General features: G+C 32.5%; 2 protein-coding genes across 2 annotated transcripts; one reads left to right on the forward strand and one right to left on the reverse strand.

The window, feature by feature from the left end:
• Positions 1 to 14,249: 14,249 nt before the first annotated feature.
• Positions 14,250 to 19,120, forward strand: LOC120207502 (calcium-transporting ATPase 1, endoplasmic reticulum-type-like). Its single transcript, XM_039206954.1, has 8 exons — positions 14,250 to 15,840; positions 16,026 to 16,095; positions 16,193 to 16,314; positions 16,613 to 16,894; positions 16,999 to 17,376; positions 17,683 to 17,792; positions 17,951 to 18,179; positions 18,271 to 19,120. The coding sequence occupies exons 1-8, from the start codon at positions 14,428 to 14,430 to the stop codon at positions 18,850 to 18,852; spliced, it is 3,186 nt and encodes a 1,061-aa protein (XP_039062885.1). The 5' UTR covers positions 14,250 to 14,427; the 3' UTR covers positions 18,853 to 19,120.
• A 1,015-nt stretch (positions 19,121 to 20,135) lies between these two features.
• On the reverse strand, positions 20,136 to 23,904 carry LOC120207503 (thylakoid membrane protein TERC, chloroplastic-like). The gene is made up of 14 exons (XM_039206955.1): positions 23,602 to 23,904; positions 22,828 to 22,905; positions 22,636 to 22,721; positions 22,464 to 22,540; positions 22,211 to 22,298; positions 21,969 to 22,049; positions 21,833 to 21,889; positions 21,589 to 21,670; positions 21,350 to 21,399; positions 21,132 to 21,188; positions 20,959 to 21,037; positions 20,810 to 20,868; positions 20,473 to 20,530; positions 20,136 to 20,377 (listed from the first exon to the last, which is right to left on the reverse strand). Exons 1-14 carry the CDS (start codon positions 23,750 to 23,752, stop codon positions 20,286 to 20,288), a joined length of 1,095 nt encoding a protein of 364 aa, XP_039062886.1. The 5' UTR covers positions 23,753 to 23,904; the 3' UTR covers positions 20,136 to 20,285.
• Positions 23,905 to 27,398: the final 3,494 nt, after the last annotated feature.

Here is a 27,398-nt window from a genome sequence, read left to right on the forward strand (position 1 = left end):
ATGGATATTTTGATACATCGTACAATGAGCTACCACATTTGTTACAAGCAATGAAGCGATTCATCCCGGGAACCATAGTGAAGTCTCAAACCATGCCTGCGTATGACGAAGAAGGTCAACTTATTCCAGGGAATAAGATATTTCATAGACTCTTTTGGGCATTCAAGTCATGCATAGAAGGATTTCCATTTTGCAAACGTATGGTCCAAGAAGACGGTACGTGGTTGTATGGTCAATATAAGCATGTATTGTTAATGACAGTTGCGCAAGATGGTGAACAAAATATCTTCCAAATTGTATTTTCCATTGTTGAAGGAGAGACAACAGAAGCATGTGATTTTTTTTGACCAATCTACGTAAATATGTCGTTTGATAAGATGGTGTTTGCTTGATATCTGATCGAGGAACATGCATTTTGGCGGTAATTGAACGATCAGGAAGTCGTCGGATACCTCCACATGCATATCCCACATTTTGTATCCTCCATATTGGTAAGAATAGAATCAATCAATTTCATAACGCCCACATTCGTAGGGAGATAATAAGCATGGTTAAGTTTTATTTTAAACATTTTTGTATTAATTTATGTGGTTTTTTTAATTGAGCTTTAACACAATATATATATTATGAAACAGGATATGAACTATGACAACCAAATTTTGCCAAGATATTGGAGAATTTGAAGGTATTTTATGATGATCAACGTGTATGGAAGTGGGATTCGAAAATACCATGAGAAAAATGGTCACAAGTATACGACGAGGGTCAGCGATATAGACATATGACCACAAATCTTGCTGAGGCAATTAATTCAGTACTGTACACGTCATCTCCCAATAGCTAGTTTAGTGGATGAGATATACTTTAAATTGGCTAAGGTTTGGTCCGATAAAGGCAAGGTGATTGAGTGTCTCATAAATAGAGGTCAAACTTGGGCTCCTACAATGGTGGAAGCAATGGAAGCAAATGAGAGATTGACAACCTCAATGCTTGTTCATAATTTTGATCGATTTGGTCATACTTTTGTTGTGTCATGCATACACAGTAACGAAGGAGGAGAAGGCCAAACATGTAGAGTTGATTTACGACTCAAATGGTGTGATTGTGGTCGCTTTTAGGTATATAGATATCCATGTGCTCATGCATTCACTACATGTATGTATGCTGGTGTAAGCGTATACAGTTATGTTAATGAGTGCTTTCACCTACATAGGATATTAAATGTCTACAGCTATGCGTTCAGACATATCCCAAATGAATCATATTGGCCAAAAAATGATCATGACGAATGACTACCAAATCCAATGCTTAGTAGAAGTCCAAAGGGTCGACCTGAGTCCAGTCCTATTCATATCAGTATGGATTTTCATGCTAGAGAGAGGGGTCAACCAAAAAGATGCGGATTATGTAGGGGTGAAAGTCATTCAAAAAAGAAATGTCCTAATCTACCAAGATATAAACCTCATCAGTAGTAATCATATATGTATTTCTATGTATGTATATATTAATTTTTTTATAATAATTCACTTGATTTTATAACAATTTATGCATAATAATTTATGTATATATATATATATATGATTTTATAATAATTAACTTAATTTTATACTAATTTATTGTCATTTATAAATCTTCGAATTTATAACTATTATTTATTAAATCTTCAAATTTAAGTTAATGTAAAAAATTTCAAAAAAATTATTTACTCAAGTTTACGATTGTTATTTATAAATCTTCGAATTTAATCAATTTGGTAAGGTAAACAATTTATAACTAATAATTATTAAATTTTTGAATTTAAGTTAAGGTAAAAAATTTTAAAAACAAAATATTTACTCATGTTTACGATTTAAAATACTAGTATAACTTAAATATTTAGTTTTAACATATAATAATAACATTTTCACACTATTACTATTTAAACAAATAACAATTGAGTTTATAATTGTTGTCGATGTCAGGGTGTTGTCAAATGATAATGTCGAGGCGGATGTCTAATGCGTTGTGGTTGTTGCAATTGCTCAGGAGTATGATAGTCATCCTCCTCATTCATTAGGTGTATATCAGCTGCTCTTGTAAAGATATGCCCACCACTATACTCTCTCATTCCACCAGTTTCATCTTGCATCCCTCCTGGAAATGTATACTGACAAATAGTGGTATTTGACATCATTGATGTCATTTGGTCAAAGTTATACATCGATTCAAACATGGGAGTGTAGTTGGGTGCATGAGGAGGCATCAACTTCGGTATGTATGCCGGAACTAAAGAATCATAAAACAGTTCTGTTGTTTCTGCTTCATGTTGTTGAGATGAGCTCCCACTTTCACTATGTATAAATTTCTCGGCTCTACCAAATTTTCTCTTATATTTTTAAACTCTTTCCTTTCTCCTAACGTCGTCAGGTACGACTTTTCATGCTCGAAATAATACTGAAGTAAGCCGAAGTTTTAAAATTAAACTCATAATCTTCCATTGGAGCAATTGGTGGCAAGGATGAAGCTCTGTTGTTCCAATCATTAATGTAGTTTGTGTGCTTCTCAACCCAATTCACGTTGTGCTTACCCTGTCCATCTAACTAGTGCAAGGGGTAATGATCCCATGGAATGGACGGAATAGGTTGACGGCACTTGAACTGCCTCACCACTCGATTCGCAAAGAATATCTCAACAAATGCAAAATGAATCAATAGTGTAACAACATTCCACGTTTCATAATCCAACAAAACCTGTGGCGGCACACACGCTAAAACTTCTTGCTCTAGGTACAACATCCAAACAAACTGTAAAATTAATATTTATGAAAATTAATTCATTACACAAAATTATAAAATTATAAATAAAGAAATAAATATAAATAAATAAATGAAGTTAAATTAATTAATTTAAATTAAATTAAATAGTATAATTATATTACATATTCTAAAATTTACTTTCTTTTTGCTATAAATGGTGATCTATAACCGAAACTCTTTGATATTATTGTGAAATAATCATGTATTTTCTATTTTATGCCTCCATTTGTAAATCAAAAAAATATTTGTTACTTATTTTTAATCATAAAAAATAAATTCTAATTAAGAATTTAAATTAAAATATAGAAAATAAATATTACCTCCCGCAAAAGGAAAGTCAATCGATGTTCGACTAATAGGTGTTAAAAATGGAAGTCTATGTCAAGCCCAAGATTGTAGCAACATCAGACATCCACCAATTTCCACGGTATTAGTATCATTGACGATTATTGACGCATTGCACATCTCACGGTACAAGAACACCAATATCGTATATCCCCAACTGTACTGACTTGTATTCTCAAAATTTCTCAAAAACGAGAGATACTGCGTGTGAACCAGACCGCCAGATTTATCCGACATCAAAACTCCCCCAATCAACTATAAGATATATGCTCGAGTTGCATATACAATTTCTTTTTCGGTACTATTTTTTTGAGTTGAAATTGATCCTTTAACCACGGCAACCTTAAACGTCGCCCTTTTACATTTGGGCTTATTGTCGTTTGCTCAAGAAACTCATTGCAAAGTTTTTCCACGATATTATAATCATTTTCATCAGCATCGACATCCCATTTGTTGGAACCCCAAGTTGTAAGGCCACATCTTCTAGGGTTATCGCGCATTCTCCGCACAACAAATGAAATGTATGTGTTTCTGGCCTCCAATATTCAATCAATGCACTTATCAAACTCGGGACCAACTTATACTCCCGTTTAAATGTAACATGATAAAATCCAGCCTCTTCCAGGTTATCTTCAATCAAAGGGTGTTGCTTAATGGGAATACTAATCCGATGACGGAGGACTCGCTGCTCATCTTCCTACAATTATAATATTCATGAAATTTATTTCAATTAATCATAAAATAAACATTTTATAATATTTAATAAACATTTATAATATTTTATTAAATAATAATAAAACCATCGCTCCCAAATGGCTAGAAATATGTTGAGCGTCAAGATGAAGTAATTGATTTTGTTCTGCCATTTCAATGAGACGAATCTGAACAACGAAATTTAATAACATTAATAATTTAATAACACGTACTACTAACTAACTATATCTAATTATTCAACAAACATATGACACATACAACTAATTGAAACAAAATTAACAAACATAACAAATTTAAATTTATCGTCTATATTATTCATATTATTTTATAAATAATATAGATTTTATAAACAAAATTAACTAACTAACCGGGTTAAATTTGTCGAATAATGTAGCACGAACTGATATTCTCTTCTTATTCTTTCTTTCTATTTTCTATTATTTCTTCCTCTTTTCTCTTATTTATTCTCATATTTTTTTTCATTCCTGATGTAATCCTCTCTCCCTCCTTACACCTCATATTTATATTTAAAAACCAACCCCAATCCTCTAACCACAACCCCCAAATATCTGTCCCTATTCCCACTATTGCTTCATTATTGCTACAATAGTTGCAGTATTATTTCTACACCTACATATTCACGTGGTACACTTCATTATTGTTATGCATGCGGGCCACAAAGAAGATTTTATTTCTACACCTACATATTCACGTGATACACTCCATTGCTATACATGTGGGCCACAATGAAGATTAGATGGTATGAGTGCTACGAAGGGGAAGACATTTGATTTTCATGCGTCTTTGAGGAGGCGCTTGGACTCCAATGCGTCTTTAAGGGGTTTGGGTAAGTCGCTTGGACTCCAATGCGTCTTCAGTGGTTACTGTAGCATTCACTCTATTTCACAAAATAACCCGTCGACTGCATTATTCAAGCAAATAATTTTTTCCACTACATTATTTGAGAAATTCAACTTATTTAATTGTTTGGTTTCATAATATATATTAATTTGTTTTTCAACTTATACTATAGGGATCTGTTTACTTATTATTTCTACAAAATATTATGTTTTATATTACAATATTATTGTACTAATTAATATGATCGTAGATAGGGATAATCATGAGACTCGAATCCAATGGATTCCAACCCAACCCGATCAGATTGTGTCAGATTTAAAAAAAAACAGGTACATGTAGGGTTGGATTTTTTAAAAGGTGATATTCGGGTTGTGTCGGATTCTGCTTTAGGGTAAAAATACCCAATCCGACCCGATATGGAAAAAATATAATTTTATCTTATATATTTAGGAATAATTACAATAATACCTCTATATATACTATTTTTCAATTAAATCGTTGTTTTTATTGAATAAAAATAATATTTTTATTATTATTTCATGTCAGATCGAATTTTTATTTTATCTTAAAAAATTGGGTGGAGTAGTGGTGTTCAGATCCAATCTGATACAAAAAAAACCGAAAACCGATCCAAAAAACCGATAACCGAAAAAATTGAAACCGATTTAGTGTGTTTGCTTTTTTAAAAACGATCGGTTCAGTTCGATTTCGGTTTAGAAATCTGGAACCGATCCAAATCGAACCGAACCGATAGTCTCTTATAATGAATGTCTATCTCCATGTGCAGAACGATACCATTTCAAGTTCAATCAAAAAATGAAACCCTTTTATTGGCTCACGTTCGTTCACTGGCCAAATATTGAAACCCTAACCCACTTTCGTTTGTTCCAAATTTACTCCGCCTCTTCTCATCCTCCTCGAGCACATCCCTTCACTCACAACCCAAATGACTCTACCTCCGTATCATCCTCGACTCACAGGCCAGTCGCGATTTTGCACCCCTCACTCCATCACAATTTTGTTACCTCCACTTGGAGTCTGTTTTCTCTATGGTTGTTACAGTGTATGTCACTCTTTCTTCTCTCTCTTTAGATTTTATGTATTAATAATTTCTCTGCGATGCGAGATCTGAGACTGTGATTTCGTTTATGCATGTTGAGTTCTTCATATGCTTGTCCTCACTATTCTAGGTTATATTCATGGCATCATTTATGCTCTTTATGCCATTATCTTCGTTAACCGTAATGAGTACTATGATGATTACTTGCTCTTGATATCGAAAATTTAGTTTGTATGTTTCGTTGAAGCTTGAAATTGGTGGATTTGTTGTTTTCATGCTCGAAACTTCAATGACTTTTATGCAATCAGGATTCATCTGTCATGTTTCGTGTTTGTGCCTATTAATTTTGCATATATCTATAGCTCGAGTAATATAGTCATATTAGAGCCTTCAGTTTTGACTTTTGAGGGCTTTAGATATGTATTTTAGGGGGCACTGGAAGTGAATCGATGTTGTTTGCAAAATCAATTGATGTTCCCATACTGTAGATTTAAATACTCAAAATTGATATTCTACTATTTCTAGTCCGCTTTTCCTCTCTTCTTGTAGATACTGGCCACTTATAATAATAGATACATGATTATAATTGTCTGTTTTATACACAAAACTGATGCTGGAGTATGAGAACAAAAGAATGGCGTGTGTTTTTTGGGCATAAAAGCATTGGAGACATTTCAAGGTTGTCAATATTTAACATTTTAGCTAGTATATTATAAATGGATGAAGAGATTGAACGAGGAAAAATGACTCTATGGTACCTATCCTCGTCCACTATTTGAGGGTAATATGTAGATTATTATTATTAGTCTTATTATTTATTTTTTATGGTTCTCTACCAAATAAAGTATTCTAATTACAATCTTTATCAGAAGATCTTCTTTCTTGTGTTACTACATGTCAGTCTTGATTATACTTGCCATGTCAAATTCTCAACAAGTGTTATGGGATTCTCTTGAGTACAATCCCTGCTTATTAATTTAATTTTGGCCTTAATATTGTGAAAAATCTTGAAAACATGCAGAATAACTTCGGTGTTATTTAGTTCAATGCCCTTTCCCATTCAAAAGTTTAGAATGACTGATAAGTTCATATACTAGTCTATATAAGAAAGGATTTTGATAAACATGAACCAAGAGTATTATTTTTTTATATGATAATATGATATATTGATATCATCTTTGTTTTTGACCATGTGTAACATATCAGTTGTTTGCTACGATGTGACTTACTTTTTTTTTTAATTACTAGAAGCAATATATACTTTTATACTATAGATTTATCGTCTAGGTTAAATTCTCTGTGAACCAATGTGAAAGCTATCTATTATTTGATTTATAATGCACAACTTCTCATTTATATACTTTAAAACATTTTTTTATATTGTATTCAGTGGAGCTTCACATTTGTCAGATGGAAAACTGTCAAACCATTTAAAAAAACAAAAAGTTCTCTAGTTTAATGAATTTCAACACTATTATCTGAATTTGCTTCCTAAATCTTGTATTTCTTTTGGTGGATACCTTAGGCTTTGATGCACATTACCAGTACACTAAATGTTTAGAAAAGTGATTTATGTTTTGATATTTTCTGGTTCTTCTTGGCCTTTCATTGTGCTTTGTATCACTTCTAAATTGTTATAATGTTGTTTATCATAATAATGAAAATTCACACATGGATTTCAAGCTCAGTGAATGCATTAGTTAGCATTTGCCTTACAAATTTATCATCACACTATTTCTGATTGGTTGACATTTATACTTATACCATTAATACATATAATTACATTTAATTAACCTTTTTTTATTTTTCAATTTTGTTCTCTTGACTTGGTACAGTCACAGAATTACATTTAATCAACCCTTGCAACATAGAAGAGGTAGTCATTCATTCCCTTAACAAAATGAATGAATTACATCCATTCATTCCTTTTTGGTCTTTAATAGTATCACTATCATCAATTTCCTAATATTCATTTTTTATATATATTGATGCAAGCTCAAAACTATGACAGTAGTGATAGAATGGAAGCTAGAGATGTGCAGTCTAGCAAATCAACTAATGAAGTACCTAACTTGGAAGAGGCACATGATGAAAACAAAGAGGGAGACTCTAAAGTTGAAAAGGATAAAAGGAAAATGAAAGTTGTGGATGAACCCACATCCAAGAATCCTGAAGCTAGAGATAAAGGTAACAAAAAATATTGTAGGAATAATAGATCATGAGATTGTGATCATTTTTCTAAAGATATCTCCTGTAGCACAAAACCTAGAGCTTCTTGTAATTGGTGTGCAAAGTTTTATGCATGTGATTCTCACAAAAATGGTACAAGTAATATGATAAACCATTTGTTGCATCTTTGTAAAAAGTTTCCTAAAGAGACTTGTGATTCTCATAAAAAACTATTTCCTTTCAACAATTGAAAAAGAAAGATGGGCAGGGAGATAATAATGTTTTGACTAGTGTTCATTTTGATGTTGATGCATGTAGAAAAACACTAGCTAAAATGATAATTGTTGATGAATTGCCTTTTAAGTTTGTTGAGGGGGAGGGATTTCGTTACTTTATGAGTATTTTGCAACCTAAGCTACCAATTTCGGGGAGGATTTCAGCTGCTAGGGATTGTTGGAGTCTTTACATAAGCAAGAAACAAAAATTAAAAAGTATAATGGATGATTGAAATACACATCCTCTAAAGGGAGAACATATGCATGTTAGGTGTTGTGTTCATATCTTGAATCTTGTGGTTCAAGATGGATTGAAAGAGTGGAATTCTTCAATTAGTAAAATTAGGAAAGCAGTTAGATATGTCAGTGCATCTCCTGGTCACATGGATAAGTTTAGAAGTTGTATTAAGGAATCTAAGCTACAAGATAAAAGTATTTTGCAATTAGATGTGCCTACTAGGTGGAACTCCACCTACTTGATGCTTGAAATTGCTTTAAAGTTCCAAAAGTCATTTAAGAGATTAGGGGAAAAATGTGTTGAATATGTGATGTTGCATGGTGGTATTCCAAATAATGAAGATTGGGAATCTGCAAGATACCTTGTTAAATTCTTGAAGATTTTTTTTATATAACTGAAAAAGTTTCAGGTACAAAGTATGTTACCTCTTCTCAATATTTCAATGAACATGTTTTGTCTTTGATTACATTCAAAAAAATGATAGAAAGTTGTGATCTAATGCTTGGAAGGATGGCTGAAAAAATGAAAGTTAAATATGATAAATATTGGGGGAATGTGAAAAATATGAATATGTTGATTTTTGTTGTTGTGGTGCTTGATCCTCGTAATAAGTTTCTTTTTGTTGAGTGGGGAATGAACAAGATTTATGAGAAAGATATTCTTGAATTTATGAGTCAAAAGGTGAAAGAAGAATTGTATGAAATGTTTGAGAAGTATAGGTTTTTTACTAATCAATGGCAGCTTAAAACTTGTGTTCAATCATCTAATGAAAAATATAACGATAAACATTGATTCAATTGATGATGAAATTGCTGTTGAGTTTGAAAAAGACATAGATCTTCGTGAGAATTTGAATAAAATTGAAGTAGACTTGTATCTCTTGGAGACATTGGAGAAGAAAAGCAATCCTAATTTTGAAATTTTGAATTGGTGGAAAGTGAACTCTACCAAATATCCCATTCTTGGTCAATTAGCTAGAGATGTTTTGGCCATACCTTTGTCTACTGTTGCTTCAGAGTCTGCTTTTAGCACAGGAGATAGAGTGCTTAACTGTTATAGGAGCTCTCTTACACCAAAGACCGTTGAGGCTTTGATTTGCACCTAAAATTAGTGTCGATCCTCCCCAATATCAACTGATGTTAAAGAGCTCGTGGAGGATTTAAAAAAGCTTGAGCTAGGTATTTTCATTGTACCTCATAGTAGTGTATTTGTTTTTGACTTAATTTTGAGTCATACTAATTGGTTATATTTTAAATATTTGAAGACCTTGCCCCAATCCAACAACTATATGAAGAGTAATCTGATGCAGATTCTGATTAGTTGTTGATTTAGTATCATATTTTTAATTTGTTGTTTTTCTTAATAATAATTATATTGATTATTTTTTTAATTGGATGTCTTTCTTTAAACATGCAGTGGACTTTTGATCATGTTGTTTGGAGCTGTTTGGGATCATGTTGCTGTTTGGAGATACTGTTTGGAGTTATTGTTTGGAGTTGTTTTTGGATCATGTTGTTTTGAATGTGCTAGCAGTATTGTTGTTTTGGAATCTGTTGGAGACTATTGTATTTTTTTATCTAAACTGTGATTTGTTGCAACATGGATGTTTGTGGCTTGGGTTGCTATTCTGGATTGCTTTGAATTTAAACAATTGTACAACTTTTAGTAGTTTCTATGAAGTTATAACTAGAATAATTTCAAGACTTATTGACTTAATTTGAGTGCACTTTATATTGTGCTAATTCTAATTTTTAGAATGTGGTTTCTCTGTCTTTATAGGGTGCCTTCATTTTGTCTTTAGCTTTGGGTTGTTTCTTTGTCTTTTGTGTATTTGTCTTTTGTGTATTTGGTTGACAAAGAATGACATATGGACAGATCAAATGGAAGGCACACTGTGCTTCAATGCTTTGATATTTTGTCCCCCACCACTGTCCAGGAAGCAATATTTCGAGTGATTGTTGCAATTTTACATCTTGGCAATATTGAATTTACAAAAGGAAAAGAAATGGACTCATCTATGCCCAAAGATGAAAAATCTTGGTTCCATCTACAAACTACTGCTGAACTATTAATGTGAGCAAACTTCACAAGCTTGCATTTGTTAAAATATATACTCTTTGTAAGCTTCACAAGCTTGCATTTGTTAAAATATATATTCTCTTTGCTTTTGTTATACATATGTTATTTTTATGGAAAAAAATTCAAGAATTGTTTTTGAAAAATTATAATCCAAAAACCGCACAAATCCAAACCGAATCAAGCCGTACTTAATTGGATCGGATCGATTTTTTTTAAAACATCCAAACCTCAAACATTTATATTTTCGGATTGAATAAAATTTTAGTAAAAAACCGATCCAAACCGACCACGAACACCCTTATAATGGAGGATATATATTTTTTATGTCGGGTTAAGTCTAATGAATAATATAAATTTTTTTTGTTAGGTAGGATTGGCCGAAACCGACCTATTTCCATCCCTAATAGTAGAATATCAAACACATTATTGCCACGCTTAGAATAAAAAATATTAGTTAAGTTTCAGAGCTGCAACAAAGTCGTACACTGCGGACTGTAGTTTAATTATTTGATGTTAGTTATTGTCATGTACGTTACACACATACATATTGGAAAACGTAAGTTTAGTTATTTAATTATTGTAACAAAATTTTAATTTATTCCATACAGTGTAATAAATGTTGGAGTTTTGTGTCATAAGTGTACTAATTTGAGATACTTACTGTAATCTATTCAAACGTATTGAAATAATTAAGATTTTCATATGTTAGTCATTTTTTATTTTTTATATACTATCTTTAAATTTTATATTATATATAAAATGATTGAGTGAAAGTAAATATCGATTCATTATACGTAAAATAATATTGACACATTAATTACAATGTGATTTAAACTAACTATGAATTGTATCATAATGGTCATTATAATAGATGAGATAACTTATATTATTTGATAATTTAAAATAAAGTTTATGGCGTTCATACAAAGTTCTTTTGGCTGATAAAAGATGACGTGTTATTCGATTCTTGTACCCTTGGACTTTTCTTTTTTAATCTTTACGTCACAATTTTCTTTCAAAACAAAATAATTCAAATCTTTTGAGCAAAATTAAGAAATTTGATGTCTCCTAAACGCAGCAACAAGCTCTTTAATATTAGTTCACGAAATCTGGATAATAGTTTTTTCAGTGGACATTATACGAAATAAATAAATTTACGAATGAAATCACTAAGCTTATGGACTATCAACATTCCAATTCAATTGTGTTTGAATTCACGGAAATTCTAAAATATAATTTGTTAATATAAGATTAAATATGATAAAAATCAGTTGTAACAATTTTTTTTATCAAGAGCCTAACTTTTTAGGTTATGCATAATAACATTTTCAGTTACAACCGAAAGCATTACATTCTTCGTAATATTTTCAGTTATAAAGCTCTAAACACTTCACAATGCAACTTTTCGGTTGCAACTGAAAATTTTGCAAATTTATATAACTTTTTAAGTAGGTTGAAACCGTTTTAAATTATACTTAAATTAAATTGTGGTACAACAAAACAACCATTGAATTCACTCCAATGGCAGTCAAAGAATTGATCAAAAGAGACTTCCATAATCCCTTGTACTTAAAGCTCTAGATATATTCTATTAATTATCTTTCAATTAGAAAATAATATCTCATCTCATTAAATTAATTAATTTATTAATATCTCATCTCATTAAATAGATTAATTTTGAGAAAAAATTCTTTAAAAGAGTAAAAATTCGACTTTTATATGGTTTCATTGATTATATTGATTTATTCTAACGGATTAAGAAATATATTTTATTTAAACAACCTGTTCTGCAAATAATATTTTTATTTATGTTTAATTATAATTATTAACATTTTTTGAATAGTCTAAGATAATTATAAGGTAGCACTTGTTCACAATTTTTCTTAACTAATCGATACCTTCAATTTAGATCTAATAATCTCAAACACAGGCTTTGAACTTCAAACAAAATCATTGAATAAGGATGCATTTTAGAATTTTGGGACATTGGTTCGTATTTGGCACAATGCCCTAATTTGGTACAATATTTAGGATGCTTTACGTTTGGTACAAGTTACTTTCTTTTACTTATAAAAGATGCATGTACGAAAAACAAAGCACGCAATGAAAGATGCCCAAAAGACTTAAAAGTCAGTGTATTAAAAAGATTTAGGATAGCTTAATTATTTAGCCATTCAACTACTATCATAGTTCCATTTTGGTCATTCAACTTTTTTTTATATTAAAAATTATGTTTTGATTACCCATTGCTAAAAATATAGAATTGTTAATGTAATATTCTTTTAATTTATTTTCAATAATCATATGCTATTATTTTATGGTTTGATACGCTAGCATCATCGTTAATGTTTTGACTATTAATGACCAAAACGGAATCAAAACGTAACTTTAGGTATAATTTTTTAAAAAATAATTAGATGACTAAAATAGAATCACAAAAATAATTAGATGACTAAGTACATAGTTTACCCAAATATTTAAAAGTCAATAAAAGTGAACAAATGGTATGCGCGCATTATCTATGGTTACTGTTTTCAAGTTTTGACCACCGCTTCAAAAACTACAATTTTCTCTTCAACCTTCCATTTGTATCATTTTACTGTTCAATTATTCTATTAAAAAAATGCTGTTCAATTATTAAGTGTCCGGATAGATCTAAAACACTATTCCACCATTGTATATAGCAATCGAATCTAATTTAATTTAAATCACTATTGAATTATTATTATTATTTAAATTTAATGACATAATATATAAATAATTATATATTTTATCAATATATCTATTTAAAATAATATAATTTCATATAAATATTTTTAATAATCTAACAGTTATTGTATTTAATAATATAACTATAGTTATTGCGTAATGAAATTTTAAAACAACTATTCAGTGACGAGTAAATATTTTTTCATAACTTATGTAAATAAATTATAAAACATGAGTGTAAATTATTAAAATATTAATTATATATAAATTGCTAAGGATGTAAAAATAATATTCGCTATTTCCTATTAAAAATATATATTCGGCTATTTCCAGTATTTTTAAGATTTTAATTAATAAGAGTATTTAAAGGACACCTCATAATTCTGAGATCTCTCCAATAGAAAACTGCCAAATAAGAAAAAAAGGTTTTCAGATTTGCCAGCTGTCAAATCTATCTGTTATGTAATACATTTGATCTCATATAGCTAAAATGGGTCTAATTTTAGTTTTAGTCCTTCTGTTATACTAAATTATGACTTAACCTTTACTTTAATTTAACATAATTTGATATTCTATTTTAATAATTCAAATTTATAACACTATTTTTTCAGCCATTATGACGATGTGTAATTTTAAATATTAAATTGATATATAAAATTATTATTGGTTAAATATAATTAACTATATTTTTATAAATTTTGAATGTATAATTAGATAACATTATATCAGTAAAAGAATTCAGATCATCACTGTAGCAATATTATAAATCTGAACCTACTTATAACATTTGTAAAAATAAAAGAATAAAATTATACTAAAGTAAAAAGAGAGACTAAATTTTAATTTTCAACATAGTGAAGGGACTCAAACTGATATTAGACCTAGGATTGTGGTGGGGGAAGTTTCGTTAATCACACAATTTAAAAAAAAGAAATGTAATTAAAAAAAAGAATGATTTTAAAAATAAGAGCCCAACAGGAATAAATAAAATAAAGCAGCGAAGAAGCAATAAAGAGAGAAGCATAGTGGGTACCAACAATAGCACAAAGCCTAGATTACAGTGGGAAACAAAAACTTCCACTTTCTCGTCTATTTTCTGGGTAACCAAACAAACTTTAATCTTCTCCTCCTCAACCTAGGTTTTCTCAAGTTTGATCTTCAGTATTGTAGCAAATCCTAAATATGGGAAAAGGAGGAGAAGTTTATGGGAAAAGAGAATTTGAGGCCTTCAAACAAACAGATCCAGATTTGTTCCTCGCTTGGGCCAAAGATATCCACGAATGCGAGAAGCATTATGGAGTTAGTCGAAAATGGGGATTATCATCGGCAGAAGTCGAAAATCGGCGCAAGATCTACGGTTATAACGAGTTGGAAAAGCACGAAGGGCAGTCGATATGGAGTTTAATCATGGAACAGTTCAACGACACTTTAGTTCGAATCCTATTGCTGGCGGCGGTAATTTCTTTCGTACTCGCTTGGTACGACGGCGATGAAGGCGGCGAAATGGGAATTACCGCCTTCGTTGAGCCGTTGGTGATATTTCTGATATTGATTGTGAACGCGGTCGTCGGTGTTTGGCAAGAAAATAACGCTGAGAAAGCATTGGAAGCTTTGAAAGAGATCCAATCGGAGCAAGCCACTGTGATTCGTGATGGAATCAAAATCCCTAATTTGCCGGCCAAAGAGCTTGTTCCCGGTGATATCGTGGAACTCAAAGTAGGGGATAAAGTCCCTGCCGACATGAGGGTTTTGGAGTTAGTTAGTTCAACTTTGAGAGTCGAGCAAGGTTCATTGACGGGTGAGAGCGAGGCCGTTAATAAAACTAACAAGTTAGTTAGTGAAGATGCTGATATTCAAGGCAAACGGAGCATGGTTTTCGCGGGAACAACGGTGGTTAACGGAAATTGCTTCTGTTTGGTTACGCAAATTGGGATGGAAACAGAGATCGGTAAAGTTCATACTCAGATCCACGTGGCGGCACAAAGCGAAGAAGACACGCCGTTAAAGAAAAAGCTCAATGAGTTCGGAGAGGTTCTGACGATGATAATTGGGGTAATTTGTGCTTTCGTTTGGTTAATTAATGTCAAATATTTTCTCAGTTGGGAGTATATTGATGGTTGGCCTAGAAATTTCAAGTTTTCGTTCGAGAAATGTACATATTATTTTGAAATCGCTGTAGCGTTGGCTGTTGCAGCCATTCCAGAAGGGTTGCCGACAGTTATTACCACTTGTTTAGCACTTGGGACTAGAAAAATGGCTCAAAAGAACGCACTGGTGAGGAAGTTGCCAAGTGTCGAGACATTAGGGTGTACTACTGTCATTTGCTCTGATAAAACAGGTACCTTGACAACCAATCAGATGGCAGTAGCTAAGCTTGTGGCTATGGGGGGTGATGCGAGTAGTTTGCGAAGTTTTAGAGTTGATGGCACAACGTATAATCCTTCTGATGGGAAAATACATGATTGGCCAAGTAATGGAATGGATGCTAATCTTGAAACAATTGCCAAGATTTCTGCTATTTGTAATGATGCTGGTTTAACACATTCTGACAATAAGTTTTTAGCTCATGGAATGCCTACTGAGGCAGCGTTAAAGGTTAGTTACAACCTTCTCTTATTTGAATTTGTAATGCAGTTATAAATTGTGATTATTAAGTTTAAAGCATGATGTCAATATTCAGTGAGGTTTTCATCAATGTAGTTGATATATATATTTGTTGATCTATATCCGCTCTAAAAGTAGGCTTATTGTAACTTTACTTCTTGTTCATCCCTATGCAGGTTCTAGTAGAGAAAATGGGCATTCCAAATGTATCCTATAGTGGTGGAGGAGCTAGCAATGATGATCTACGTATGCTAGATTTTCAAATGTTTTATTGTTTCTTTTCTTAGTTCCTTTCTAGCATTAAGACTTGTAATTTACATATGTTGCTTAATATGGTCTTAAGGTTGTTGCCTGTGGTGGAATGAGTATGAGCATCGTATTGCAACCCTTGAGTTTGATCGTGATAGGAAGTCCATGGGTGTTATTGTCAAGTCCAAATTGGGAAGAAGGTCATTGTTAGTGAAGGTACTATTGCTATCTCACTCATGATTTTCTTACTTGAAAGGCTTAGTTGTTATTTTTTCGGCATTTGATTATCTTGCGAACCACCATCAAATGCTTGTTTTGATCCTATGTGATGTTAATTTTTTTGCTCTTCAACTTGAACAATTGATGGGCATGTAGGGTTTTTGAATGATGTATGATACTTATTGCTGTTTTTTAACATCAACTTGGTATATATTAATTTTTCATACATCTAAACCTTAACTCACATGTTTGTTTATCCTTAATGCTAAATAACTTGAATTACGGGCTCTGGTAGGGAGCTGTAGAGAACTTACTTGAGAGAAGCTCAAAGATGCAATTGCTTGATGGTTCTGTTGTACCACTTGATCAAAATTCAAGGATCCTTGTTGCCAATGCTCTTCAAGATATGTCAAGCGGTGCATTGCGCTGCCTGGGTTTTGCATACAAAGATGAGCTCCCTGAGTTTGAAAGCTATGACGGCAGTGATGATCATCCAGCACATAGCCTATTACTTGACCCTTCCAACTATTCTTTAATTGAGAGCAATCTCACTTTTGTTGGCTTGGTTGGACTGAGGGTGAGTTGCAAAGTTTCTAATCACTATCTTTGCTTACAATTCTTTGTATTATATGTTTCTTCTGTGAAGTAACTCTGCTAGGTTGTGCCATTAAATGTTTTTAGGACCCTCCCCGTCAAGAGGTCCATCAGGCAATTGAGGACTGTAAAGCAGCTGGTATTCGTGTTATGGTTATCACTGGAGATAACAAAAATACAGCCGAAGCTATATGCCGTGAAATAGGTGTTTTTGGGTCCATGGAAGACATCAGCTCGAAAAGTTTAACGGGGAAGGAGTTTATGGAACTGTTGGATAAGAAAACTCATCTGAGACAAAGTGGTGGCCTTCTATTTTCCAGAGCTGAACCAAGACACAAGCAGGAGATAGTGAGATTGCTAAAGGAAGATGGAGAGGTGGTTGCTATGACTGGTGATGGAGTAAATGATGCGCCTGCTTTGAAACTGGCTGATATTGGGATTGCCATGGGCATTGCTGGAACAGAGGTACTTTTTTCATTTTATTCTTCACTGATTGTGGATTTTCTTTTCAAATGCACCTTTATATAAAGGTTTTTCAGAGAGTTCCGAATGAAACTCTAATTATTTAAAAATAAAAATGAAAAACAAATTGAACTTGAAGATCATTATTGATGGGTGTTTGGAGACCTGTGGTGCTTTCATCCAATTTGTTGGAGAGCTATTAATCATGGTGCTCTGTTCGAGTTTAAGTCCATGCTTTCTTTTTTCTCTTTTCACCATCCCATATTCCCCCCTTTTCCTCAAATCATTTATTTTCTTTCCAACTGCCAGGTTGCCAAGGAAGCTTCTGACATGGTGTTGGCAGATGACAATTTTAGTACAATAGTTGCTGCCGTTGGTGAAGGCAGATCCATTTACAATAACATGAAAGCTTTTATCAGGTTGGTTGTAAATTTTTATCATGCTTTAGACTTTGAAGGTCATGCTTATGGGCTATAATGCCAGGAAATGCATCCTTCCTCACGTTGCTTGAATATTGATTGTTTCCTAAAATCATTTTTGTTTCCGGAGTTCTTTGACGCTAAGACCATTATTTCAGGTACATGATCTCATCAAATATCGGTGAGGTTGCCTCAATATTCCTAACAGCAGCGTTAGGTATACCTGAGGGTCTGATTCCTGTCCAGCTTCTCTGGGTTAATCTTGTTACCGATGGACCACCTGCAACTGCTTTGGGATTCAATCCTCCGGACAAGGACATCATGAAGAAACCTCCTCGGAGAAGTGATGATTCGCTCATCACTGCTTGGATTTTATTCCGCTATCTGGTAACTTGTTAGACCTTTGCTTGATTTTATCAAGTATGTTTTTCTTGTTAGTGGGTTTTAGTTCTTGATCTTACATCATTGTCTGGCACAGGTGATTGGACTATACGTCGGAATAGCAACTGTTGGCGTCTTCATTATCTGGTACACACATGGTTCCTTCTTTGGCATCGACCTTAGCGGTGATGGCCACACCCTTGTCACATACTCTCAGCTCGCCAACTGGGGCCAGTGCTCATCATGGAATAATTTCACCGTTTCATCATTCACAGCTGGGAACCAGGTCTTCTCCTTTGAAAATAATCCCTGCGATTACTTCCAAGGAGGCAAAGTAAAAGCCATGACCCTTTCCCTTTCTGTTTTGGTTGCCATTGAAATGTTCAACTCCCTTAATGCCCTCTCCGAGGATGGAAGCCTCTTGTCGATGCGTCCATGGGTCAACCCTTGGCTCCTCCTTGCCATGTCCGTCTCATTCGGCTTGCACTTCTTGATTGTCTATGTGCCATTCCTGGCTCAAGTATTCGGTATCGTACCATTAAGCTTTAATGAATGGTTGTTGATTCTGGCTGTTTCATTCCCCGTGATTTTGATAGATGAGGTCCTGAAGTTTGTGGGAAGGTTTACAAGTCGGACGGGATCATACAATCAAAGACCGTTGAAGCCTAAATCCGAGTGAGACAGGTTCGTATAAATAATAAGTCGGATTGTTTGGATACCACCTCAAAAAATGATTGATATTCTTGGGAACTCTTACTCCAACATGGTGTTATTACAATGTGAGCTATACTATTGGTTTCATATTTAGCCCCCGCATAATTTCACATGGGGGGATGTTTTGTACCACAAAGAAGTAGCTAAGCAAAACTATTCCCGTATGTCATTTGTTTACTAGGTTTCATTATTAAAACTTGTCAGAAAATGCAAAAAGGGAAAACATTTTTGAATTTGCAATTTTGTGAAATGTGCAATGCAATAGCTTTGGCAACCTGTGGCGTGTAAATTAGATAAGAAAATTCATGAATCACATTCAATTCAAGCGCGATAGAGAACGCAAGGTGTGGAAAACCTCAAACAGTTTAATGTAAGAAAATAACTACAAAAATGAAAGAGAGGAGGAGAAGGCGATTCAGGGTTTGATGACAATTAACCATGAAGAAGAATTAACAAAAGAAGAAATGAGGAAAAGTAAATTAAGAGAAGATATCATCTTAGATAAATGTATCCCGCCTATATTTTAAGCGAATCTAATTTTTTTTTTTTGTCCAAGTCCATTTATTGAATTTTATATTTTTATCCAAATCTTTCTCAATTTCAGGTAGAACTTGGACAACTAACTGGATCCTTTAATAGGGCTAATCACGAGTAATAATTTTCTTTTTCAAACCCTCCGCTTCCCCATTTGATATTTATTGTGCTCTATCGTCGACGATGAGTTGAATTTTGTAAGTTTGAGTTAGACTAGACTCTTTATTTATTTTTGTTGAAAGAGGAGAAGATGGTTTATGATGGTTATTCTCGTGCCTGTTGAATATCTCAATCGAATCCAATGTAACTTCCGCCGATGAAATCAATCCTAAAGAAGTAAAATCATATCAACATCAAATCTACAGAATACAACTTCCGTTTGTTCGTTTGTCAGGATAATTAATTTACCAGGAAAACAGCTTAAGAAAATCCACCAGACCAGAAAACGAAAGAAAGTCTCAAATTGATCCATATTATTTTTCATATGCTTCATTGAATTTGTATATTTTTTAATTAAACAATACAAAGAAACTTAAATTATTTATGTGATCTGAACATATTTCAACATTAGATGTCAAATACATAAATTAAAAATGTAACTCGAAATGTTATAAAAATAAAGAAAATAAGAATAAAAGATATGAAAAATAATCAGTATTATTTTTTCAATAAAATACTTTATATTTATAAACAGAAAATTTTAGAGGTGAGAGATAACTACAATTAATCTTCATTTTCATTGTTGAAGAGAGATGAGAAACAAAGGAGGAGCATCAATTTTAGAGCTCACTTGCTCTTGCACTTAAAAATAAAACATTCAAAATATTAGCCCTTCACCTGCTGTTGCGCTTGACTTGATTTCAGCTACTCACCCTTCTTTGCTAAACTCAAGAGGACCCCGGCACTAAGACTTGTCGCAACAAAACCGAGTGACGCCTCTGTAGATACATGAAATCCTGCATCAATGAATTAAAACATGAACTTCTCTTTTAACTTCTTTTACAAAATAAAAATGAATTTGTATCGACCAATACGGATTCAAGGTACAAACCAAAGAAATCCAAGATCATTTTAAACCCAATGAAACCTAGAACGACGGCAATGGAAGGCTGCCAAAGGAAGGGGAAAATAATCAGAATAAAAGTTGTCGGTACAAATTTGTGCACCATGCTTAATCACATAACAGTAATCTGCAAGATAAGTACAAATTGCCAGCAGAATATTGACACGAGCAAACTTGAACGAGTTGCATGGATAATCTTTCAATTATTTATGATGACTCGTCACATTCTCTTCATGTACAGGTACAAGCTTATATTCAAAGTTCTACACATGGCGTCAAATCTAAGGCATGCATTAGAAGGTAAAGTGGAGAGAGTAAACATTACCTGCAAGTATTCCAGATCTGCCATACCCTCAGCAATGAGTGTGTAGAGTGATCTTAAACCTTGAAGGGACAGCAATATAGTAAATTAATCATCTTGTATGACTGAATGCGCGCGCGCGCATGAGAACGAGATGAAAGAAAAAGAATTACCTAAGATGGCAAAAATATTGGATGAAAAAACTATAAAAGGATCCCGTGTAACACCAAAAACAGCTGGTATTGAATCAACCTAAAGAAAATGAAAATTTGCATCAGTATCCTCATTTCATCATTAACCAGCAAGTCCATATCCTAGGCATGTGTCAGGAATAATGAGAACCTACAGCAAATGCTATATCACTGAGCTCAATAACTGCTACTGTGAGAAGCAAAGGAGTTGCCTGTTTAAAATATTTGACACCTGTTAGAATCAAGAATTCATTCAACTCAGTAAAGGAATTCGAATATGTTTAAGAATAAGAAAAGACTGCTAGTTCACACAAACATGATGTGATAAAGTTAACAAGAACTGAGGATGTGAAACTTGTTATGAATGACTTACTTGCCAAACGTTGTCCCGTTTATTTATAAATTTATTGCCATCATAATTAGCTGCAACAATAAAAGAAAAAGGAATAAAAACCACATCACAAGCATTAAGCAGTGCAAAAAAATTAGCTAAATTCGTTAATAAAAATTGCACCCAGTACATAAGTAGTCAACTTTTAAAGAAAAGACAGAATAAACTACATAAACTTGAATGAAAGTAGAACAGAATGCAATTCGAAGGTAGAATATCACATGTGAAGGGGATAAATCTTTGGCATGTCTTCACTATGAAGTTGTCAGACAGATCAGTGTCATCTTCCTCACTTGAAAATAGCTATCACAAGATAATACAAAATGATGAGCCACTAGAATTTGAACTCAATGGAGCAAACATAACACATGCAAAACTGTCATAAATTTAGCAAATAAGACACCACCACAACAGATTAGATAAATGGCAACTTGATTGTCACAACAGTCGGTAGACATACAGTACCTTGAATGATGAGAATAAGAGTATAGCAGCCAGTAGTAGGTTGACCACCTCAAACCTCTAAAACAACAGGGAGGAGTTCATGAGCCCAGACAAGAAGATTGACAGATGCAAACATAAAAATTGAACAATGATTTACCTGAAGGGTAGCTGTTCCAAGTAGTATCAATGACAAACGAAAGATGATTGCACCAGCAATACCATATGAAAGAACCCGATTCTACATTTTGTACATAAAAAACTTTATATTACAAGTTGTTAACATGGAAAAGCTCACTATGTGTGAGAATATCTTTTCCAGAGATGTTACACTAAAAACTGACAGCCTCAGGCTGTATGGTTATATGGAATGTCTTAAGCAGATAGATAAATGTATGGAACCTGATACATATGTGGCACTTTGAAGTACTTGAAGATCAGAACAAAGACAAACAAATTGTCTACGGACAGACTTTGCTCCAATAGGTACCTGAAAGGAAATCATAACTACAGCAATAGCAGGCAAAAGAGAAAAACCCAAGCTGAAAAGTCTGAAATTCATTTAAAACAGGAAAAAGGGCCATGTATTATCAGTCAGATAGATATAATGAAACAAGGGACTAATAGGTAACTTTCAACACTCATATCAAGATACCCAGCAAAAAATTCTGATGCCTTGCCAGCTCCCTCCTTCAATCCCACACCAACTCCAAAAGCAACCGCAGAGCACACCTAAACATAATGATGAATACCCAAAATGTCCACAAAGGACTATATGAATCCACATTCAATAAAGAATAAACATAAATAATTTTGAGAGAACTTACCCAAAAAGCAACAGTTTTAGCAGATGATGCATAAGCTTTATTTTCCTGAAGTTTCTCCTTGGAATTAGCATAAGAATTCTGCTCATCTGCAGATTTATCCCATAACTCCATCATTTTCTCCAAAAGCGATAAAAAAAGCTTCAATTTAGGAGATTAATATAAATTCCTTAAGTTAATAAAAAGATAAATCACCTTCAGACAATTGATCATCCTGCTCCATTCCCCTGGAGCGAGCAGCCGGGAAGCATATTGCCCGGCAGTTATGGCTTACTGCAAGTTTAATAAAAAATTAAAATGGAAAATAAAAAAAAAAAAAACATGATCAAAATATGCCGTCATCCAGTCATCTATTTGAGATTTATTCGGTACTTACAAAATTAAAAATTAAAGTTTTGCTCGGTTGAGTGAAAAAATGAAAGGGTGAAAGGGATAGTGAAAAGTTAATGGCAAAGACAAATAAAGGGGAATGACAGGGTTGATCATTTCTCAACTCTCATTCCTTAAATCTACCAAGCAATTAATGAAAAGAAAATTTTCATTCATTCCTAACCAGCACACCAATGGAAAGAAAAATAATTCATCTTTCAATTCTTCTAGTTTTAATTTTCCAGCCTTCTTTCCACTCTACAAATTACAGCCTAAATGTTGTTACTTTTTATTTGAAAAATGTTTAATCATCAACACTATTAGTATTTTCTATCCGTTCTTTTATCAATATAGTCAAGAAACTCCATCAGCTTCACAAGCAAATAATTATGAATTCATGAAACACACATTATACTAAGCAAATTTTGACAGAGAAGAATACTTATTGTATCAACAGTTGAACTAATACTTTTTTTAACTTCGTAATTACATTGACTAAATCTCAAACTTTGCCAGAACTGATGGTATATTTTGACTTGAAACAAAAAAAAAAAAGAATACTTCAACGCACGGAGCATAAGAGCATGGGGTGAAAGAGACCTGAATGGAGAACGGAGAGACGAGAATTTGAGAACCGGAGTCCGGCCCATCTGGGAGATTGAACCGCAGTCGAAACTGATGAAAGTCTGAGATCGAAATTGAGGGCGATGCAAATGGCACCGCCATGGGGAACGACTGAAGCTAATCCCATGGAAGTTTGAGCTATGAGCTCCGGTGAGAATATTCTTGTCGGCAGTTTTGATATGTGAGGGAAGGAAGGTAAAGAGACAAAGAGAACGGCCCAAATAAATCTTATCCACTGAAATTGAATCAGTATCGTTTTATTTTCCCCAAGGAATTAACTGTGTTCAGCTCTTTGTGGTTAAGGAAGTGACCAGTGATAGCACTTCTTAGCATGCTTTTCAGAACCGTACCGATTAGTGAATCGGTCATGCTATCGATTCATTTGTTCAACTAGAAGAACCGGTCTGATAGGTCGAAAGAATCAGACGATGTAATAATTATTTAAAAAATTAAATAAATATCAAAAATATTTAATAAAAAATAATTTTTTATATTACAAGTCATATTCAAAGCAAGTCATAACATATATAAGTTAAAAATCATAAAATCAAGTGAAACAAAATGATTCAAATTAACTACAACATAATATTTAAGGTAAAACATATTAAATAATAAATATAATTATATAACTATAATTAAAAAATAAATTTGGGGTTAAAAAATCATAACAAAATGATATTGTTTGGTTTATTTTTTTTAAAACAATCTTACATGACTAAGAAACATAGAAGAGCATCCCAAAAGTCTAAAGAGTAAAAACATGAGAACAAAACAATCCCACATTGCTAAGAAACATAGAAGAGCATCACAACTAACTTCTATAAATAATAGAGGTAATTTGACATTTAAAATCATGGAGCCTTTTGGTGAGCATTGAGTGAACTATTCTTTCACTTCAATCAAGCTCGAATTTTAGGCTTCAATCGAGCTTCTAAATTTTTTTTTTATTTCAAGCCTTTTTGAGTTCAAGTTTCAATATTATATTTCGAGTTTGAGTTGAACTTGATAATTTTTAGCTTGTGAGTTTGAGTAGAGTTGAGCTTACTTTTAAAGTTTTCAAGTTCGAGTCGAGCTCAGCAATACTCGAGTTCGACTTGGCTCGTTTAACAAATGACGTTGTTTGGTTTAATTTTTTTTAAAAAAAACAAAATTTTTCGGTTTTTTTCGGTTTTCAGCCGGTCCGGTTCGAACGGTTTAGCGGTTCTGACCGGTTCACTAGTAGCGATTCAACCAGTTTAGATTGAACCGGACTAGCACACGGTTCCCGGTTGAACCGGTCGGTCAGGTCCGATTTTCAAAACAATGCTTCTTAGAGTCAAAACCCGACTCTAAAAAATATATTTTTTAATACTGAGTTAACTTAATTTTTTAATTTAAATTTTGATTTTGAATAATTTGATTTAAATTTATAAAATTAGATAATTAAAGATTGAAAAAATATTTTATTTTATTTGTAATAAATAATTTAATTATTTTATGATTTTATTTGTAATTTTTTAATTAACTTTCGTTTTAAGTTTATTTTGACAAATTTATACCAATATTCATCTATAATCATAAAAGACATATAATTTTTATTTTTGATAAAAACATTCAAAATTTTTTAATTTGATCTGTTATTTTTATATATTTTTAATTTAATTTTTGTATTGTATATCTTTAAATTTTTATTCTCGTTAATTCTTAACTCTTTTATACTCCCATCAATTATTTTTCCTTGAAATTTAAATTAACTTCTACAAGAGCCTCTATCTTCCAAAGTGAGCTTAGGCGACCTGAGATTGCTTCAAGGAATACTAGTTGGAGAAATCAAAACACCTCGACTGAACGAGGATTATTGTCTTCTATTTGAGTGAAAGTATCGAGATATTTTAATCAACATAAAGATAATTCTATCCAATGATCGAATTATTTTAAAAAGATAAATGAATTGTTATATTTTTTGTTATAAGTTTCGAATTAAGTATTTATGTCATTTCTTCAACTAAGAGGGTAACTTATTATACATCTGAAGGTTATATTTGGAAATTGTCAATTCTTCGTCAATTGAGACCTCTTAAAAAATTCATTCATTTACCGGAGCTTCCAATGAACTCATATCCTCTGGGCACATGAGTAGCATAGCCTCCTAACTAATTACAGTCTATAGATAAGACAAACTTCTGACAATCCTACATGATCTATCAAAATAAACTTCAAGATCTTACAGTCATATCAATTAACTTGCTAACATACGAGTAGTCATAGTCACTTTACGATTCAATCAGTTAAAATAAAGATAATATCTCTTAGTTACAACTAAAAAGGAATAATTAAATACATTGACACTCGTCTATATTATTGATCTTTTCTACCACACCTTTTTTCTTCTTATTTTTTTCCTCAAAATTCACGGGTTGATGATTGTTCAAATATTGATTATAATTTTCTATCTAAACCAAAAATAGTGAATCATCAATATTAATGTATTATATTTAGTTGCGATCAGCAATTGTGTTTATAATTATACCTATAATTATATTCAAGTTATTTAGGATATTATGAAATCTAAATTTATTCAATTACTTAAATTGTGAAAAATTGATTTACATACATAAATATGATTTAAATTAATTTAAAAATGTTTAAATTTAATATTAATTTAACAATATTTTAATATTAATTTATGAATGCATTAACAGTGAGTTAATAATATTAAATACATTAACTTATTTTATTTACTTTAAATGTTAATTTGTTTATTATTTAATAACTTTAAGGTTTAGTTTTTGATTATGTGTTGTGTTACTTTCTTTTAAAAGATTTAAGTTTAATTCCCTTGGCATTATTATTATCTATTTTTCTATAGATATGTCGTCTTCTTATTAAAAATTAATATTTTTAATAAACAAAATAATTAATAATATTATAAATAATATGAAATTGAGTTACAAAATTTAAAAGTAAATAAAAATAATTTCGAGTTAAATACATTTCCTAAAGAGTAACCTAAAAGAGTAGTATTAGGTTTATTAAGGACAACAATTGTGTTCTTTTAGTGAAAGATCATGATATTAAGAGAATTTGGGGTAGTTATTTCTTTGGCTTATTTAATAACGGTGCATCTCCCTATAGAGATAGTACCGTTGATGGGTCAGTCGACCATCATACTACGACCAATGACTGCACTACAAGTAGGATTTGGTTTGAGGAAGTCAAAATGGCTCTTAGAAAGATGGGGAGGACAAAGCTGTCAGTCCAGATCAAATTCCTATCACTGTGTGGTTAGCCCTAAGAGAAGAGGGAGTTAAATGGTTGACCAACATTTTTAATATTATTTTAGAGACTGCCAAGATGCCAGAGGAGTGGAGAGAGTCTACGGTGATACCAATTTATAAGAATAAAGGAGATCTCCAACGTTGTGGCAACTACATAGGTATTAAACTACTCAACCATACCATGAATCTATGGGAAAGGGTGATAGAGGCTAGGTTGAGACAGGTTACTAGGGTCTCGGAAAACCAATTTGGCTTTATGCCAAGCAGGTCTATTACGGACGCAATTCATCTACTTCGACGGCTTATGGAGAAATATAGAGAAAAAATAGAGATCTTCACATGGCGTTCATTGACCTTGAGAAGGCGTATGATAGCGTTCCCCGCGATACAATCTGGAAGACCTTGGAGACTAGACAGATCCATCTGCTTATATCCGGGCGATTCGAGATATGTACTGTAGATCTACTACATACGTCAGGACTACAGTTGGCGACACCGAGGCATTCCCGGTGGAAA

Source organism: Hibiscus syriacus, unplaced genomic scaffold (assembly GCF_006381635.1).
Source record: "Hibiscus syriacus cultivar Baekdansim isolate YM2019G1 unplaced genomic scaffold, ASM638163v2 tig00014862_pilon, whole genome shotgun sequence".
In the NCBI taxonomy this organism is placed as follows: Eukaryota; Viridiplantae; Streptophyta; class Magnoliopsida; order Malvales; family Malvaceae; genus Hibiscus; species Hibiscus syriacus.